This window comes from Rana temporaria, chromosome 1 (assembly GCF_905171775.1).
Source record: "Rana temporaria chromosome 1, aRanTem1.1, whole genome shotgun sequence".
Classification (NCBI taxonomy): Eukaryota; Metazoa; Chordata; class Amphibia; order Anura; family Ranidae; genus Rana; species Rana temporaria.
This window is the reverse complement of record NC_053489.1, coordinates 273186151-273206231: the sequence shown is the minus strand read 5'-3', so window position 1 is coordinate 273206231 and position 20081 is coordinate 273186151. Positions and strand designations below refer to the sequence as shown.

General features: G+C 44.9%; 1 protein-coding gene across 1 annotated transcript in view; it reads right to left on the bottom strand.

The window, feature by feature from the left end:
• The window catches only part of FRMD3 (FERM domain containing 3), a 289794-nt gene extending 271525 nt beyond the window's left edge, over positions 1-18269 (bottom strand). Inside the window, exon 1 of the mRNA XM_040355603.1 lies at positions 17863-18269. Coding sequence (XP_040211537.1) covers positions 17863-18003 — 141 coding nt within the window. The 5' untranslated portion in view covers positions 18004-18269. The remainder of the gene's footprint in view (positions 1-17862) is intronic.
• Between the last annotated feature and the right edge of the window lie 1812 nt (positions 18270-20081).

The following is a 20081-nucleotide window of genomic DNA, read 5'->3' as shown; positions in this document are numbered from 1 at the left end:
GTACACTCGGCGGCGGTGCGCGCTGACGTCATCACCCCTCCCTCTGCTCGTGGATCTTTTCTATTCTGCATGCAAGAGCGCGCTGACTCTGCATGCAACCTGAGTACAGTGAGACGGACCATCAGTACAGTGAGTTGGCTAATGGCTATTACAGGGGGAAAATGGCTATACACACAGTGTTACTGTTTACTAGTGTGGGGGCAATGTTGGCTATGACTATTATTACAGTGACTATTATTACAGTGGGAAAAATGGCAATTACAGTGTTACTGTTTTACTAGTGTGGGGGCAATGTTGGCTATGGCTATTAATAATAGCCATAGCCAACATTGCCCCCACACTAGTAAAACTGTAATTGCCATTTTCCCACTGTAATGGTCCCAAAAATGTGTTAAAATTGTCTGATGTGTCCGCCATAATGTCGCGGTCACGAAAAAAATCGCTGATCGCCGCCATTGGTAGTAAAAAAAAAAATTAATAAAAATGTAAAAAGACAAAACTTTTGTTTGTCTTGTGTTTTTTTTTTCACAAGACTTTGAACTTTTGACTTATCACAGTATATTTTATAACATTTTTGATACATATTCTTTTCAGAAATTTTGGATCACATGCATGTGTTTTCTTGATTAGATTTTGGATCACTTATTTGTATATAATATGCAAAACATTAGCACCTGCAAAAAAAACACACACCTGCATGTATATGGTATCTAGAAAAATGACAGTTCACTAGTACGTATGTAGAAAAACGAATGCGCTCTCATCCCATGGTAATAACTGCCTGTTTGTAAGCATACACAGGATCTCTTGCAGGAAGCATTTCAATTCAATAAAATGCAATACCATTATCACACATTGCTTTTTAGGCTTACAAATGTATCATTACAATTACTGTAAAAATGTACTGTAGTCATCTCATTTACGTTTTAATTAACCTACATGATTGTTGTTACAAACGAATAACTATAGTTATAGCAATCATTTGTCAAGTCTTGTACACCTAAATCATATGTATGCAAATCTTACAAATCTGATAACTCTTCCATGGCACTTAAAATAAACAAGAGTTAAACAATTAGGGGTCTTTTTTATAAAACAAATTCACATCATGTCAATCATACAGCGAATCTGCATGTACATGTGAATGTGTTCTGTGTGAATTGGGCAATTTTCTCCTCTGAATGAATGTTCTTTTGTTAAGAGCAGTAGTAAAATACTGCGTTATGGTCACTAGGTGGCACAAAAGAGCACAGGAAATACAAATGTCTTTGTAACAACAGATACAACGTAACAATTCTAGAGAACACCTTATTAGCAACCTATTAGTATTATGTAAATTAACCACTTCAGCCCCGGAAGAATTGGCTGCTCAATGACCAGACCTTTTTTTGCGATTCGGCACTGCGTCGCTTTAACTGACAATTGCACAGTCGTGCAACACTGTACCCAAACAAAATTTTGGTGGTATTTGATCACCTCTGCGGTTTTTATTTTTTGCGCTATAAACTGAAAAAGAGCGACAATTTTGAAAGAAAAACACAATGATTTGTACATTTTGTTGTAATAAATAGCCCCAATTAAAAAAAAAAAAGCAAATATTTTCCTCAGTTTAGGCGGATATGTATTCTTCTACATATTTTTGGTAATAAAAATCGCAAAAAGCTTTAATTGATTGGTTTGCGCCAAAGTTATAGCATCTACAACACAGGCACAAAAATTGAAGGGAAAATGGATAGCCGCACTCCAATAACCGTTGAGGTTGTCTTTATTATGAGCCATGAATAAGCACTAATTCAGTGCGAAACGCGTCGGCTGTTCCCTTGTTTCCATTGCTGTAACCCTGCGATGTATTTGCTGTTCGTTTAATAAAGACAACCTCAACGGTTATTGGAGTGCGGCTATCCATTTTCCCTTCAATTTTTGTGCTTGCCTAGTGCACTGCCAGCACCCTCGGTATCCTGAGTTAGCCTGTGATTGCATAGTAGACCCACCTGGAGCAGTGATTTCTCTTCTTCGGTTCATCTACAACACAGGGGATAGATCTATGGCATTTTTATTATTATTATTTATTTTACTAGTAATGGCGGCGATTTGCGATTTTTATTCGGACTGCGACATTATGGTGGACATATCGGACACTTTTGACACATTTTTGGGATCAATACGGCGATAAGTGCTATAAAAATGCACTGATTACTGTGTAAATGTCACTGGAAGGGAAGGGGTTAACACTAGGAGGCGATCAAGGGGTTAACTGCGTTCCCTAATGTGTGTTCTAACTGTGGGGGGAGGGGACTCACTATAGGAGATGACAGATCGTGGTTCCTGGCTTGTAGGAACTCACGATCTGCATCTCCTCTCCTCACAGAACAGGGATGTGTGTGTTTACACACACACGTCCCTGTTCTGCCTCTTGTGCCCGCAATTGCTCCTGGCCGGTGGTCATCGCGACCGCCAGTTACTAGCATCGGTGTCATCATTTCCCAGGAGGCAATGGGGTTCTTAGGACAGGAAGTTGAACCACTTCAGATGAGGAACTAGGCAGATTACGAAATCTGCCTAGTAACAGCGAGATAGAAGTGAGTAAAACATTTTATTTTATTTGTATTTATTTATTTTACATTAAAGGCAAGCTGTTAATAGAAAGTCAATTTTAGGGTGGAACTCCGCTTTAAATTACCTATCGATATGACATTTGCTAGTGTTGGAAAAAAATGGGCATGCTGAAGTTGCTGGCACCCTGTCCACCATCAATGTAGGCCTATAATGAGAATACCATGGGAAAGTAAGATGCTTGGCTCATTGGTGGTACAGCCCCAAGCTTCTTGCAATGTGAACAGTGTGGTATGAGTATAAATTGATCTGTTCTGTCAAGACACAATAACTGACACTATTAGTGCACATTGGCAGTTAACATTCATGTACGGTCTGTGACTGTGATAAATGGTAATTCAATTGTAACACTTTGTAACACTGAGCGGAGCCACCAATGTGACTGTGACTGATGATAGTGGCCCTGAGCAGCACTGGGAGGAAATGACCAACGTCAGCACACTCACAATATAATGACTGCAGTATTTTTATATGGAAACTGCATCTGGCAGCACAACCGCTCCTAGCTTAGGGTGACCAGACATCCCCAGTTTCAGGGGACAGTCCCCTGATTGTGGACACTGTCCCCGGACCAAGTCTGTCCCTGGTTTTGTCCCCAGATTGGATTTAATAGGGGGCAGGGGCAATTTCAAAGAAAGTCAGTGCAGAATAAAAAAAAAAAAAAATTAGAATTGCACCCCCCCGCTCCACCGTGCCTACTAGCATAGGGGGTTGTATTTTTCCCATTATCTGTGCCCCTTTCTGATGATCATGTGCTGGTTGGAGCGGAGGGAATATTTCTTCAGTTTCGGGCGCATGCCCATTCAGCTTGGCCTTGGCTCAAATCCTGGCCAGCCACCTGCCCATCTCCTTGCCTTCCCTGATCTTCCTCCGCTCCCCATCCAGTAGTAGCCGGGGCCTAAAGACTTATGCCGCGTACATACGATCGGTTAAACCGATGAGAATGGTCTGATGGACCATTTTCATCGGTCCAAACCGATCGTGTGTGGGCGCCATTGGTTATTTAACCATCGGTTAAAAAAAAGCCAACTTGTTTTAAATTTAACCGATGGATTCCTAACTGATGGGAAAAAACGATCGTTAGTAGGCACAACCATTGATTAAAAATCCACGCATGCTCAGAATCAAGTCGACGCATGCTTGGAAGCATTGAACTTAATTTTTTTCAGCACGTCGTTGTGTTTTACGTCACCGAGTTCTGACACGATCGTTTTTTTAACCGATGGTGTGTAGGCGTGACGGACCATCAGTCAGCTTCATCAGTTAACCGATGAAAACGGTCCATCGGTCCGTTCTCATCGGATGGACCGATCGTGTGTACGCAGCATAAGACTTGAGAGGCTGTGAGGCAGGCGGCGAAGGGCAGAGAGTCGCTGATTGTTGCCATTACTAGTAAAGAACAAAATATGTCCCCAGATTTCATTTTAAAAATCTGGTCACCTTATCCTAGCTGGCTGTTGCAAACAGTTGATAGGCATGACTCCCTGTGCAAATGGCTAAACGTTTGTAGGTTAAGGGGTATTGTCTCGATTAAATGGTTAAACAAATAGGGGTGAGTACCATCATCCTTTAATTAGACAATGGAAAGAGGGAAAGGGTTGTCGGGGGCTACTCCAAAGCGCTGCACCATGACACCAATAGTGATGCAAAAATACGAAAGAAACTTGGATAGCCGCACTCCAAAAATGTCCTTTTAATTAAAATCGATCACAAAGTAAACATGCCACAGCAAAAAAATTGGAACAAAAGCTAACGTTTCGCACTGTAGCTTCAGTGCTTAGTCATAGCTAGTACTAGCTATGACTAAGCACTGAAGCTACAGTGCGAAACGTTAGCTTTTGTTCCAATTTTTTTGCTGTGGCATGTTTACTTTGTGATCGGTTTTAATTAAAAGAACATTTTTGGAGTGCGGCTGTCCAAGTTTCTTTCGTATTTTTGCATCACTATTGCATTGCCGGCACCCATGGTTTGGTTCCAGTGAGGAGGTTCTTTGAAGACTACTGAGCGTTTTTTTCTCTCTTTACGACACCAATAGTGTTGAGGACTATCTCGGTACCCAAGGATTAGGACAAGGTAATTATAAAATTTCCTGTTTAGGGTGCCTCTATCTATGCCGTTAGATGCCCCTCCTGGGCTTCCATTGGTGAGTCTTGCCGGACTTTAATACTCCAAAAATAATGTTTTTATTGGTAGTTTGCATTATTATCATTCTCAAATACCTTTGACTTTGTAACTATGAGATTGTATCTTTTTATAGATGTTTGTGGTCGACTCCAACTGAAGAAGCAACGTTTGTCACGAAACATGTAGAGGATTACGTCTGGACCTACATCTTTGTGTCCTCACCTACCAGTGGGGTCTTTATGTTCTCCAAGTGTGAACTAAATGAAACTTTATACAACAATTACTATTATGTTCTGTTGTACTTGCTTTAATGGAAATGTGTTTCAATAAATGTTTGTAGAAATCCATGCCTGCTTCAAACCCTGGTTCACACTGTGGACTCTATCAATAAATAAAAAAGTCATTCTTCCAGTGAAACATTTTCAAGGGAATTTTCCCCAGAATGTAATGCCACGTACACACGACCGTTTTTCATGACGAGAAAAATGATTTTTTTTTAATTGGTCATTCAAAACGATCCTGTGTAGGCTCCAGAGCATTTTTCTCGACGAGAAAAATGGCCATTAAAAATTTAGAACCTGCTCTATTTTTTCTCATCGTTTTTCACGTCGTCGTTTTTCTCATTGTGAAAAACGGTCATGTGTAGGCTTTAACGACGGGGGAAAAAAGCGCATGCTCAGAAGCAAGTTAAGAGAAGGGAAATATGCATAATCGGCCCAAAGGGTGGTGCCATTCGAATGGAACTTCCCCTTTATAGTGCCGTCGTACGTGTTGTACGTCTCCGCGCTTTGCTCAAGCATTTTTTTTCACGATCGTGTGTATGCAAGGCAGGCTTGACAAGAATCACGTCTGATGGCACATAATTGGAAAAAGTGAAATTTCACCACATTCTTTACAAAGTGAACTGCCCTTTTGCCACTTCTAAAACAACCCCTGTGTCTCACTTAGTGCTCTGCTTTATTACTAGCACCACAATGCTGTGACTCTAAAAATAAAAGTATTTTTGTTTTCATCATCATCAATCACTGTAATCAGCAGCCTCCCTGTTCTGTTGATTCATGATCCTGATGCTGTTATGAACCTAATACAAATTCTATTTTCCTCTTCATGGTCAGCCTCCCTGCCCACATGCTGCTTCAGCCTCAATGCCACTCATAACAAAAAAAAAGTCCACAGAACAATTCACCCCAATTCTCCATATTTATTTTGGGACACATTTATAAATGCCCACTTAGGTCAAACAGTTCAAAAAGGGAGGGGGAGATAATTACACCACATACTGGATAAAAGTATCAAATCAGGCAACTTGAAAATAAAGCAGATTTTAGGATGTTCACTCATCTCAATATGCAATTAGGGAACCACACATTTCATTTCTAATGTAATACACATCTTTACTTACAGTATAAAACAATAAAGACACATATGACGTGAATCGCTAACTAATACCGATGATGTCCCAGCTAGCATGCACACGCTCCAAAAACAACAGCACAGCATATGTACCGTATGTGGCCACCTTTACTACAGCTTTACTACATACTGCAGGAACATAGGGTAGCATCCTAGCTTTGGGATACCTTTTAAACCACCATTTTATCTGATATCAGTTACGTCACACCTTGGGAGACCTATTAGCGCTGGAAGTGACTGTGTTTTTTGTATTTATACTGCAGGAACAAGTGTGCATGGCATTGAGACTTACTCACTGACCATCAATGGCATTCATTTCTTACTGAAAGTGGAACTTGTGGAAATATAAATACGCAAGCATGATGTATGAGTACTTTAAAAATATTCCTCCGGTTGAATGAACTAAGTGGCAGCAAATGTTCAAATCAATTTAGATAAAAAAGGTTGTATTTTGTGTAATTCTTCTATTGTAAAATGCAAACATGGCTGCCCCCATTTACCTATATAATTAAACATTTCATAAACAAAAAACTAGGGCCCAGATTCACAAAGCACTTGCGCCAACGTATCTCAAGATACGCCGACGTAAGTATAAATGTGCGCCGTCGTATCTATGCGCCGACCCACATATTAAGATACGCCTAAAAATAGGCTTCCTACGACCAACGTAACATGCCTACGCCGTCGTATTGTGGGCACATATTTACGCTGGGCGCATTTGCCACTCCCATTGATTTTCTATGCACATATGCAAATGACGGAGATACGCCGATTCACGAACGTAGTTGCGCCCGGCGCATAATATACGCGGTTTTCGTAAGTCGTATGTACGATGTTAAGTTATTCCCATGCAAAGGTATGGACCAGGGAACACAAGACGTCTTATCTTTTGTCGTTTACGTTGTACGTGAATATGACTAGGCGTAGGTTACGTTGACGTCGTAGGCAGTGATCCGTCGTATCTTAGGGAGTAGTTCCGACGTGATTGTGAGCATACGTACTGGATGCGTCCACGGGACGACGCATGCGCCGTTCGTTATTCGTATCTTTATGGCGCTCGGCCCATCATTTGCATGGGGTCACGCCTCATTTGCATGGCTCACGCCCACTTCCACTTACGACGACTTACGCCTAAGAAACCCAGCGCAGATTTGGTGTCAAGCGCTTTGTGAATTCGGTGCGTGCCTCTCTGCGCTGCACCGGCGTAGCGTAAAGAAGATACGCTACGGCGGCATAAATATGCGCCGATGTATGTGAATCCGGGCCTAGGTTTTTAAAACATACTGATGGGATGATGTAAAGCTTGGGTCTTTTGCATGCTTTTCAAAAACATTTTAAAGAAACTTACATTTCCTAGAATTTAGGGGATGTATTTAAAAAAATGCATAGGCCAGTAAAAGTGCATGTATATGGGTGCAATACAAAAAAAAATGTAAGAATGTCACTAGGCTGTATGCTGTTTGAATGTATTTCATTGATTTAAAAACAGAAAATACTGCATTTGGCCACTAGATTGCACTAAGTATTATAGGGATTTATTATGACATTTAGCACCATCTAGTGGCCAAATTCAGTATTTATCATTATAAATCAACGCAAAGTATTCACCAGCACAATAGCCTAATAATGTATATATTTTTTTTTGCCCAGTTCACAGAGAATTCAAAATCAGGCATGTCTGCAAACAAAAGGGTTCAAGCTTCGTACACACATACTGGTTTCCCGGCAGACTTTTCCCAGCCAGGAAACCCGATCGGAAAACCGAGAACCTGCTCGGTAACTTTTTCCCCCTACACACGACCGGGTTTCCCGACAGGAAAACTGCCATGAGGGCTTTGGTTGGGAATCCCAACCATGTGTATGCTCCATCGCAGTGTTTCCCGCTGGGTTAAAAACCGCAGGGAAATCCGGCGGGAAAAAAAGAGAGCTGGTTCTCTTTTTTTTCTCTGCAGTTTTTCTGTTGGGAAAACTGCGATGGAGCATACACACGGACAGTTTTCCGGGCCAAAAGCTCTCATGGCAGTTTCCCCGGCGGGAAAACCGGTCGCGTGTACAAGGCTTCAATACATACCCCACCTATTGCCCATTCAACCAGTCTCTGCTGTCTTTGTTGGCTGAAAAATTGTTGTGGGAAGGCTGGCTTCCCCCTTGCACTCTGCAGTTCCTTTCTCCAGCGCCTACATCAATACAGAGGAAGGAACCACAGAGCACAGCGGGAGACCAGCCATCCAGATCCAGATGTATCAGATGAAGATGCTCCAGCTGAGTAGCTCATGAAGACAGCAGATATCAGTAGTGTGTGCAACTAGTAAGTATTAACCCTTCTCTTTGCAGTTATGATTCTGACATTCTGAACTGGTGCCTGGACAATTTATAGAAGCAAACTCATTAAATAAAACTGCCCTGGAAGAGCATATGCGTGTTTCAAAGAACTGGCAACTGACTAAGCTGCAGGGACTATTGAACCTTTCAGTGGCTAACTTTAATTGAACAATAATGGAAAGCTATATAGCATTAATGGTGCTTATGTACCATAAAAAGTGCAATGCATAATATAAAATCCATATAGTTAAAGCGGAGCTCCACCCTAAAGTGGAACTTCCGCTCATTGGATTCCTCCCCCCCCTCCGGTGCCACAATTGGCACCTTTCGGGGGGAGGGGGGACAATATACCCGTCTTTGACAGGTATCCTTTCCACTTCCGGGAGTCCGGCCATGGCTGTGACGCGGCAGTGACGTCACCGCAGGGCTCCCTTCTCCTCCTCCCCTGGCCGCCAGGTTAAGAGGAGCGGGGCCTCACGCATGCGCAGTAGGGTTCCCGGCGAAAGGCTACACTGCCCGGTTCCCTTACCCACAATGGCGGCAGTAGTGTAGCCTTTCGGCTTCACGCCGGGAACTCTACTGCCGACATCGCTGGACTGCAGGACAGGTAAGTGTCCATTTATTAAAAGACAGCAGCTGCTGTATGTGTAGCTGCTGGCTTTTAATTTTTTTATTTCCCCGGACCTCCTCTTTAATTAAGCAAAGGAACAGGAATTAAGGGGGGAAAAAATCCGCTATTCTGTGTGTTTCCCTCCCTTATTACAGATATCAGAGACACACACAACAGTAAATAAAATAGGATTATGTTTGACTTATCATCTACCAATCACATTCTGCCTCCTATATCTCCAAAGCAGTACAGGTTTAGGAAAGTTACAATCTAGTTGCTGTGGACAGCAAGATCCATGACTTTCTCAGGAACGCTGACTTATGAGGTCAATTATGATTCAGGGCCAGGTGAAATCCAAGTATTCTATTTATGTAGCATGTCTCCACCATTTATTCCGCAGAAGCACTTCCCTGTTGCCAGTGGCATCATATTTTTAAGGAAATGAAGCAAAACCGGTTAAGCAAGAATTGTAATGGATTTAAATTCCATATGACCTATGTTAGTTCTCTCCTTGAGATAAAGGAAAGGAGATTAAATATGAATGTTCAAGTTCTTCTTCAGGATAAGCAAATGTTATCTAAATACAAGACTCATGTGTATTCTTGATTGAACCTTGGGGTGCTTTGTGTGTTACTCTCTTCTCCTCTCTTCTCTTTTATGCTCTGTAGCTCCTGCTGGATTTTCTAATCCCCTTGTGGAGACTGCCATTTGTGGATGGACATTTTATGGTTACACAACCTATCACATTGCTATAATCTTTTTATATGGACTATAAACTGAAGGACCTATAAAAAAAAGGTTGTGGAACAAATCATTTAAGATTCCATTATTTCTTATGGGGAAATAAGTTTTGATATACAAGTGCTTTGGATTACAAGCATGTTTCTGGAACGGATTATGCTCATAATCCAAGGTTTTACTGTATAAGGCCCCGTACACACGACCGGATCTGTCTGCTGATATTTGTCCAACGGACAGTTTCAGCGGACAGATCCGGTCGTGTGTACAGCCGACCGGACCGGATTCCCGGCCGAGCAGACTTTTTCCAGCGGACTAAAATTTCCTAGCATGCTAAGAAATCTGTCCGCTGGAAACCTGTCCATCGGACGGTTCGGTCGTCTGTACAGACTCACCGGACATGTCCGACCGACCACCATCCCTCGCATGCGTCGTACTGATTCGACGCATGCGTGGAAGCTTTGAACTTCAAGGCCGCCCACGTCGCTGCGTCATCGTCGCGGCGACGGCGCGGCCACGTCCCCGCGTATTGTTTACGCGCGGATTTCTGTCTGATGGTGTGTACAACCATCAGACAGAAATCTCTGGGCGGACATGTCCGCTGAAAACGGTCCGGCGGACCGTTTTCAGTGGACTGTCCGTCCGTGTGTACGGGGCCTAACATGTTTGTTATTTTAATAGAAAAAAAAAACAAGACTTTACAATCACTTTAAGGCAAATATACCGTACTTTGCAAAGTTCAGTTGCTCCGGAGCTTAGTAAATTAAGTAAAGCTTTACTTTGCAAAAAATAACCAACCATGTGCACATGATTGGATGATGGAAGTCAGCAGAGCTTCTGCTCATTTAAAGTGGAGTGTGAACCAGATTTTTTTTCAAATTTTCCAAGTCCTTGATTAATAAAGGAAAACATTTGGAGTGTAAATTATTTTTTTACTCACCAGAAGTGCCCTGTTACTAGGTGGTGGCTCCTAATCTGCCACTTCCGGGTCCATGGCACCCTGCATCACTTCCTCCCTCGCCTGTGCTCCTGGGAAATGTGAGTCATCATTTCCCAGGAGTCAGTGGGCAGGACTGTGTGCAAAAATGGCGTTATTTCCCGTCCCTATCTATCTATGTTGCCATAACAACAGGGCGGGGCCTTCCTCCGTCGCCGCCCGTTGTCATGGCATCTTGATAAACAATCGGCGCTACGGCCACCGGAGCATTGCGTATGCGCGAGATCGACAGGTGCATGCTGGTTACCCAGCTTTCACCTCTCGAACGGTTATCCAGAAAGAGGTTGCGATTGGGCTTCATATGCCCACATTTATCATGGCAAAGGCCAGAAGAGGATCAGCTAAATCGTAAGTTACAAAAAATATATAATTATCCACTAGCATATACACATATAGTTTGTGTGTTATTAATGAATTGTGAGGGGATGCCTGGAAAAAAAAACCTCTGCTTTAATAATCTCTGAAGCAACTGCTCTTTGAAAAGTGTATTTGCCTTTAGCAAATCAACCCCAAAGTCTCAAAGTCACACTCCAAAGTCGCACTGGAAATCATGCAACTTTGTAGACATGCTAGTGTGAATAGAGCCCTATATGGCAAAGAGCCCACAAAAGCTACATTTTTACATCTCTGCAATGTAAGACTCAAGGTGTTCCCGTACATCACAATTAGGGCAGCCTGTTACATTCAATGGGCTGCCCTACCTGTACGAAACATGCAGGGCCTGACACTTTTTGAAAATGGCACTTCACAAAAAACACATGCTATTTTACTTTTGGCGCCTGCTAGGAAGATGAGTGGGGGTGCCGGAATAAATTAGGCCTCATACACACTGGACGTGTTTAACGCTGCTTTTACCCCCGGTTCATACCAGGGTGGCTTGTGCAATTTGCACTGCTGATCTCATTGCAGCTTGCGACTCAATTTAACAGAAGTCTATGCAAATCGCAATGAAATTGTTAAAAAGTAGTGCAGGAACTTTTTTCATAATCATTGCGACGAGTCGCAGCAATATTAATGGTTCCATTCCCGGCAATAGGGTGCAACTTGTCATGCGATTTGGAACTGTCAAATGAATCCCATGACAAGTCACACCAGTATGAACAGGGGCTTAGGGTTGTCTGGCCTTTTTTTTCTTTCCTGTCTCGAAACGCTGATGCATGTAAGTCCATGTGTCCCACAGTTTTGGTGCAGGCTAGCTGCGCTTTCCCATAGACTTCTATTTTGTGCGGCGGTTTAAGTGCAGGTTAGCGGCGCTTTCCCATAGACTTCTATTATGTCCCGCAGTTTTGGTGCAGGTTAGCTGCGCTTTTCCATAGACTTCTATTTTGTCCCATGGCTTTCATGCAGGTTAGCTGCTCTTTGACATAGACTTCTATTTTGTCCCATGGGTTTCATGCAGGTTAGCTGTGCTTTCCCATAGACTTCTATTATGTCTTGCTGTTTTCGTGCAGGTTAGCTGCGCTTTCCCATAGACTTCTATTTTGTCCCATGGCTTTCATGCAGGTTAGCTGCGCTTTCCCATAGACTTCTATTATGTTCTGCATTTTGGTGCAGGTTAGCTGCGCTTTCCCATAGACTTCTATTATGTCCTGCAGTTTTGGTGCAGGCTAGCTCCGCTTTCCCATAGACTTCTATTTTGTCCCACAGTTTTGGTGCAGGTTAGCTGCGCTTTCCCATAGACTTCTATTTTGTCCCATGGCTTTCATGCAGGTTAGCTGCACTTTCCCATAGACTTCTATTATGTCTTGCTGTTTTCGTGCAGGTTAGCTGTGCTTTCGCATAGACTTCTATTATGTTCTGCGTTTTGGTGCAGGTTAGCTGCGCTTTCCCATAGACTTCTATTATGTCCCACGGTTTTGGTGCAGGTTAGCTGCACTTTCCTATAGACTTCTAATAGGTCTTGCTGTTTCGTGCAGGTTAGCTGTGCTTTCCCATAGACTTCTATTATGCTCCGCGGTTTGGGGGCAGGTTAGCTACGCTTTCCCATAGACTTCTATTATATCCCACAATTTTGGTGCAGGCTGGCTGCTCTTTCCCATAGACTTCTATGTTGTGCCGCGGTTTTCATGCAGGTTAGCTGTGTTTTTCCATAGACTTCTATTATGTCTTGCCGTTTTGGTGCAGTTTAGCTGCGCTTTCACATAGACTTCTATTATGTCTCGTGTTTTGGTGCAGGTTAGCTGCGTTTTCCCATAGACTTCTATTATGTAATGCGGTTTTGGTGCAGGTTAGCTTCGCTTTCCCATAGACTTCTATTATATCTTGCAGTTTTGGTGCAGGTTAGCTGCGCTTTCCCATTGATTTCTATTATGTCCCTCAGTTTTGGTGCAGGTTAAACCAAACTGTGTGTTGTCCCCTGCATTACCAAATTGTGCTTAAATAGTATACAAATGTTAAAGAATAACTGTATCCAAAATCACTGTGAAAAAACAACCCACATTCAATATTTGGTGCAGGTTAGCTGCACTTTTCCATTGACTTTTAATATGTCCCTCAGTTTTGGTGCAGGTTAGCTGCGCTTTCCCATAAACTTCTATTATATCCCACGGTTTTGGTACACTTTCTGCCTACAGGACTGCTAGTGCGCTTTCAGAAAATGCACCAAAACTGTGGGACATAATAGGAAAGCACAGATAACTCACAAGAAAACTGCAGGTACACAGTGCTGCGGCCAAAGCACAGCGGATCAGGGTAAAGCTGCCCTAACAGTAAATTGCAAGTCATCAGTAGAAGAAAGTACTCATAAATGTTCATTATCATTCATTCCTGATCCACATCACAATAATACAGACTGCTGCTGGAACTGTCATGTTCAAAATAAAACACTTGGAGGAGGAGGGCAGGAAAAGTAGTTGAGCTGTGGTTTTACTGCCCCGACCACCCCCCTTAAGCTGTAAAGGCAGTTAGACACAACTGTACCCATGCTGCAGATTAACGGAATTAATACCCGCTGTTGCGTTTGGTACTGCAGCTGAACACAATGCATCAAGTGAAGGAGGCAGTGCCACAACCATGTGTAACTCACACTGTTGAGGTGTGGTGGTGCAAGCTTTACAGGGTTAAAACAGGGGGTGAGAAAGTGACATAACATCTGTTAAAAGCCCTCTGAAAATAGTTCAATTGCAGATTGCTCTTCAGAGGGTGCATAAGCCCTTACATGGAGCATTATTTTAAGGGGCCTTTCACACTAGATGCAGTGACCTGCATTTTTCCCACTGGATCAACACATGTCACTGCTAGGGCAGGTAGAAAGCAATTGTGCCCTGTTCACCCCTGGTGAGATGTGCGGTGTGTTACGAAATGCCTGTTTTTTCATACCACACTGGATGGTATTCCATGTCACTGCACAGCAGAACAATGCACCGTGTGCTCTCCAGTGACAGGAATAAAGTGTCACTATTTGAAATAGAAAAAAAAAACAGTACATTGCACTCAAAAGCACATCACACTGCACCTGTATGGTAAAATGCTGCATTTATTTGTGCAGGTTAGAATGAACCTAGCCCTAATCTCCACAAGAATCAATCAACAGAAACCCTGACAAAGAAATCTGAAACTGAAAAATAAGACCTATAACATTTGGGTTAGGCCTCATTCATATAGAGGTACTGATCAGTAGAGGGTTGTGTCTACCCACCCTTTTATCAGGGTCCCCATCAAATTTCCCCCTTACATCAGGATCTCAATCAGAGCCCCCTTACATCAGGATCCCTATAAGAATTTTCCTTACATCGGGGTCCCCAAAATAGTCCCCCTTACATCAGGATCCCCGTCTGAGACCCCCCTTATATCAAGGTCCCAATCAGAATCCTCCTTACATCAGGGTCCCTATCAGAATTTTCCTTACATGGGGGTCCCCAACACAGTTCCCCTTACATCGGGGTCCCTGCCTGAGACCCCCCTTACATCAAGGTCCCAATCAGAATCCTCCTTACATCGGGGTCCCTATCAGAATTTTTCTTACATGGGGGTCCCCAACACAGTTCCCCTTACATGAAGGTCCCCATCTGAGACCCCCCTTACATCAAGGTCCCAATCAGAATCCTCCTTACATCAGGGTCCCTATCAGAATTTTCCTTACATGGGGGTCCCCAACACAGTTCCCCTTACATGAAGGTCCCCATCTGAGACCCCCCTTACATCAAGGTCCCAATCAGAATCCTCCTTACATCAGGGTCTCCATCAGAGACCCCTTATATAAGGGTCCCTATCTGAGTCTTTCTTACATCAGGTTCCCCATCAGATTTCCCCCATACATCAAGGTACCCAACACAGTCCCCTTTACATCAGGGTCCCCATCTGAGACCCCACTTACATCAAGGTCCCAATTAGAATCCTCCTTACATCAGGGTCCCCATTAGAGTCATCCTTACGTCGGGGTCCCCATCAGAGTCCTCTTTACATGAGGGTACCCAACACAGTCCCCATTATATCAGGGTCTCTATCAGAGTACCCTCCACATCTTGGTCCCCATCTGAGACTCCCTCTTACATCAGGGTCCCCACCAGAGTCCTTCTTACATTAGGGTCCCCATCAGAGTCCTCTTTACATGAGGGTCCCCATCAGAGTTCTCCTTATATTAGTCTCCATCAGAACCCCGCTTACATCATGGCCCCCATCGGAGTCCCCCGTTACATTCAGAGACCATGGTCAGCCTCTGCTGACCTTAATCCTGACCCTAGCTGCAGAGCAGATAAAATCTTGTGGCCCGTAGTTTGGAGACCCCTGAGCTAGTCTTCTGTCCATCTATATAATGAAGCCCCTGGGAAGATGGTACGAGCCTAGACGGAGGGTGACGCTTCTGTCCGTCTATATAATGAAGCCGCCGGGAAGATGGTACAGACGGTGACTTTCTGTTCGTCTATATAATGAAGACCCGGGAAGATGGTACGAAGGGTGTGATGCTTCTGTCCGTCTATATAATAAAGACCCCAGGAAGATGGTACGGAGGGTGATGATTCTGTCCGCCTATATAATGAAGCCCCCGGGAAGACGATATGGAGTGTAGATGGAGGGTGACACTTCTATCCGTCTATATAATGAATCCCCTGGGAAGACAGTACAGCGTTTAGACAGAGGGTGACACTTCTGTCCGTCTATATAATGAAGCCCCCGGGAAGACGGTAGGGAGCGTAGACGGAGAGTGACGCTTCTGTCTGTTTATATAGTGAAGCCCCCCGGGAAGATGGTACGGAGTGTAGACGGAGGGTGACGCTTCTGTTAGTCTATATAGTAAAGCCCCCTGGAAAGACAGTACGGAGGATAGACGGAGGGTGTCGCTTCTGTCTATCTATATAATAAAGCCCCGGGAAGACGGTATGGAGCGTAGACGGAGGGTAACGCTTCTGTCCGTTGATATAAAAAAGCCCCCCGGGAAGACGGTACGGAGCGTAGACGGAGGGTGGTACTTCTGTCTATATAATGAAGCCCCCCGGGAAGATGGTACAGAGGGTGACGCTTCTGTCCATCTATATAATAAAGCCCCCCGGGAAGACGGTACGGAGCGTAGACGGAGGGTGGTACTTCTGTCTATATAATGAAGCCCCCCGGGAAGATGGTACAGAGGGTGACGCTTCTGTCCATCTATATAATAAAGCCCCCCGGGAAGACGGTACGGAGCGTAGACGGCGGGTGATGCTTCTGTTCATCTATATAATAAAGTCCCCGGGAAGACGGTACGGAGCGTAGATGGAGGGTGATGCTTCTGTCTGTCTATATGATAAAGCCCGCGGGAAGACGGTACGGAGCGTAGACGGAGGGTGGTACTTTTGTCCGTCTATATAATAAAGTCCCCGGGAAGACGGTACGGAGCGTAGGTGGAGGGTGATGCTTCTGTCCGTCTATATAATAAATCCCGCGGGAAGACGGTACGGAGCGTAGACGGAGGGTGGTACTTTTGTCCGTCTATATAATAAAGTCCCCGGGAAGACGGTACGGAGCGTAGGTGGAGGGTGATGCTTCTGTCCGTCTATATAATAAATCCCGCGGGAAGACGGTACGGAGCGTAGACGGAGGGTGGTACTTTTGTCCGTCTATATAATAAAGCCCCCGGGAAGACGGTACGGAATGTAAACGGAGAGTGACGCTTCAGTCTGTCTATATAATAAAGCCCCCGGGAAGATGGTACGGAGCGTAGACGGAGGGTGACGCTTCTGTCCGTCTATATAATAAATCCCGCGGGAAGACGGTACGGAGCGTAGACGGAGGGTGGTACTTTTGTCCGTCTATATAATAAAGCCCCCGGGAAGACGGTACGGAGCGTAGACGGAGGGTGGTACTTTTGTCCGTCTATATAATAAAGTCCCCGGGAAGACGGTACGGAGCGTAGACGGAGGGTGGTACTTTTGTCCGTCTATATAATAAAGCCCCCGGGAAGACGGTACGGAATGTAAACGGAGAGTGACGCTTCAGTCTGTCTATATAATAAAGCCCCCGGGAAGATGGTACGGGCGTAGACGAAGGGTGGCACATTTGTCTGTCTATATAATAAAGCCCCCGGGAAGATGGTACGGAGCGTAGACGGAGGGTGGCGCTTCTGTCCGTCTATATAATAAAGCCCCCAGGAAGATGATACGGAGGGCGACGCTTCTGTCCGTCTATATAATGAAGCCCCCGGGAAGATGGTACGGAGGGTGACGCTTCTGTCCGTCTATATAATGAAGCCCTTGGAAAGATAGTATGGAGGGTGGCACTTCTGTCTGTCTCTATAATGAAGCCCTTGGAAAGATAGTATGGAGGGTGGCACTTCTGTCCGTCTCTATAATGAAGCCCCCGGGAAGATGGTACGGAGCATAGACGGAGAGTGACGCCTGGCAGAACATTCACGTGTAGACAATACGGATGTAAATACATGTGGAATGGAATTACATTATGGAATGAGTCCCCATATCTGAGCATCCTTGGCACTACAGAAAAGGAGGAGAGCCTGGAGCAGGGTGAGGACCACATCCAGCCCTAGCACAATAAGAAGTTTCCTGTGTGCCCAAACTTCTCCATGCCACCCATTGTGTGCCCCCTCCCTCCCTCCATCCTCCATCCCCCATACCTGGATACTGCAGGAGATCTCGGTGTCATCCAGCAGGCGGATGGTGCACTTCATCTCCAGAGTCAGGGATCTCAGACTGCCAGTCCTCAGTCGGTTCATTTTCATCGTCCCCTTCTCCTGGGTGCACTGGCAGCCGAACATGCACGGTGACTTGTGTCAGGCAGTGGTGTGATAAGAAGAGGTGTGAAGAAGCGGGCTCCTAGTGCCAGGCTCCAGGATACATGTCCTCCTCCTCCTTCCCTCCCGGCTGTAGGAAGGGAAGAATGGCTGGAGGAGCCCAGATCTCCGGGGATGGTGACGGAGGAGAGCCGCTGCCTGCCTGCTGTTACCTCAGTGCTGCTGCTGCTAGTGCTGTGAGAGCGAGGCTGGGTCTGCAGTCAGCTCTGGGCTGTGTTGTCACCTCCCCGGCTCAATGAGGAGGGTGTGTGCTATACAAATACATCCCTGGCCATGTCTATGGAGCGCCTCTCCACTCATTCTACTACTCATTCTACTACTCATAGACGGCGCTGCATTGTTATGTGAGGAATAGGAGACCGCACAATGACTGACAACAACATCTCCAGTGTCTGGGGCCATCTGTTGGGTGACACCAGGCTCTGGAACGCACGCCCCCTCATTTTACACTGTCTATGGCAGCCTCAGAGAACCCCTCATAAAATGACTATATCTACATCTCATAGTACATTAGTGCAATGGTCAGGGAGAAGAATGCTCCTTACATTGGTGATTATTGGGAAGAATTAGCTCCCTTACAGATCAATTCCCCCTAAAAAGATCAATGATGTCAGTGGGAACTTATGTGAGAGGCGGAAATTGCTTGTTACCCATGGAACGCCTAGTAAACTCTGGAGGAACCCTTGGGTTCCATGGAACCATGGTTGAGGAGAACGACAGAAATTGGGGGCACCAGCCTGGCACATTTCCTTTAAAGCGTTTGTAAACTGCTTGCCTTTTTTTTTTTTTTTTGTGCATACTAGCACATTATGTTAAATTTACCTTAAAACAAAGCCATCCTGCGCTGCAGTGGGCTCTGAACTTCAATTGTCTTGCTTCCGGGTTCGCTGAAATGGTGCACATTTAGGAGATATTTACACCACCTATAGGTAAGCCTTATTATAGACTTACCTATAGGTAAAAGCAAAAGATGGAAGTTTACTTCCTCTTTAGCCACTTTCCCACTGCCCACACTTGATGTACTGCAAACGGGCAGCCCATGCATGTACAGCAATGTACTGGTATGTCGCTAGCTGTTTCCGGGTTTAGGGCGCACATGCACATGCGCCAACACCAACTGTGTTTGTACACAGCAGGAATCTGTCGGACTGTGTCCAATCACAGCCCTGTGCCAACTCTGTACAGAGGGAAGGATCTCTAGGTTTCTTATCTCTGCAAAGCTGGTTTTCTCATTAAAGCAGTCAGAGAAGCTCATTAGCTGCTGGGTCGCTTTCAGAAGCAGCGGGAGGGGACGTGGGAGGGGACGTTCCCCGCCCCTCGCCAGTGTTTCTTAGGCTTACCGTTTTTATTGGTGTGCCTGAGAAAACGATCCAACAGTGCAGCTGGCTGGTCACAGAGGTGAACAGAGACCAGATCGTCTCTGACCGCCTCTATGGCCTTGGAGAACCGGAGTGCCGTAATTTCCGGTCTAGGGCGGAAGTAAACATGTTTTTGTTTTTTTTTTAAAGCAAAAGAACACAATTTTTTTTAATCTTTTGCTTTTAAGAGCCGGTTCACACAGGGGCGACCTTTCAGGCGACTCAGCCGCCTGACAAATCGCGGTCCACAGTAGTCAATGGAACCGTTCTAATAGGAGCGACGCAAGTCGCTCCGACTTAGAAAAAGGTTCCTGTACAACTTTGGGGGCGACTCGGAGCGACTTGCATTGACTTCAATACTGAAGTCATTTTGCAAGTTGCCTCTCAAGTCGCCTTGAGATCGCCTTGCCGAGTCGCCCCTAAAGTCGTGCCGCCTGTGTGTGAACCGGCTCTAAGGCTACTTTCACACTGAGGCACTTTACAGTCGATATAGCGCTAAAAATAGTGCCTGTAAAGCGCCTCTCCTGTCACTCCAGTGTGAAAGCCCAAGGGCTTTCACACTAGAGCGGTGCGCTGGCAGGACGCTAAAAAAAGTCCTGCAAGCAGCATCTTTGAGGCTCTTTAGGAGTGGTATACACCACTCCTAAAGCGCCCCTGCCCATTGAAATCAAAGCGCCACCAAAC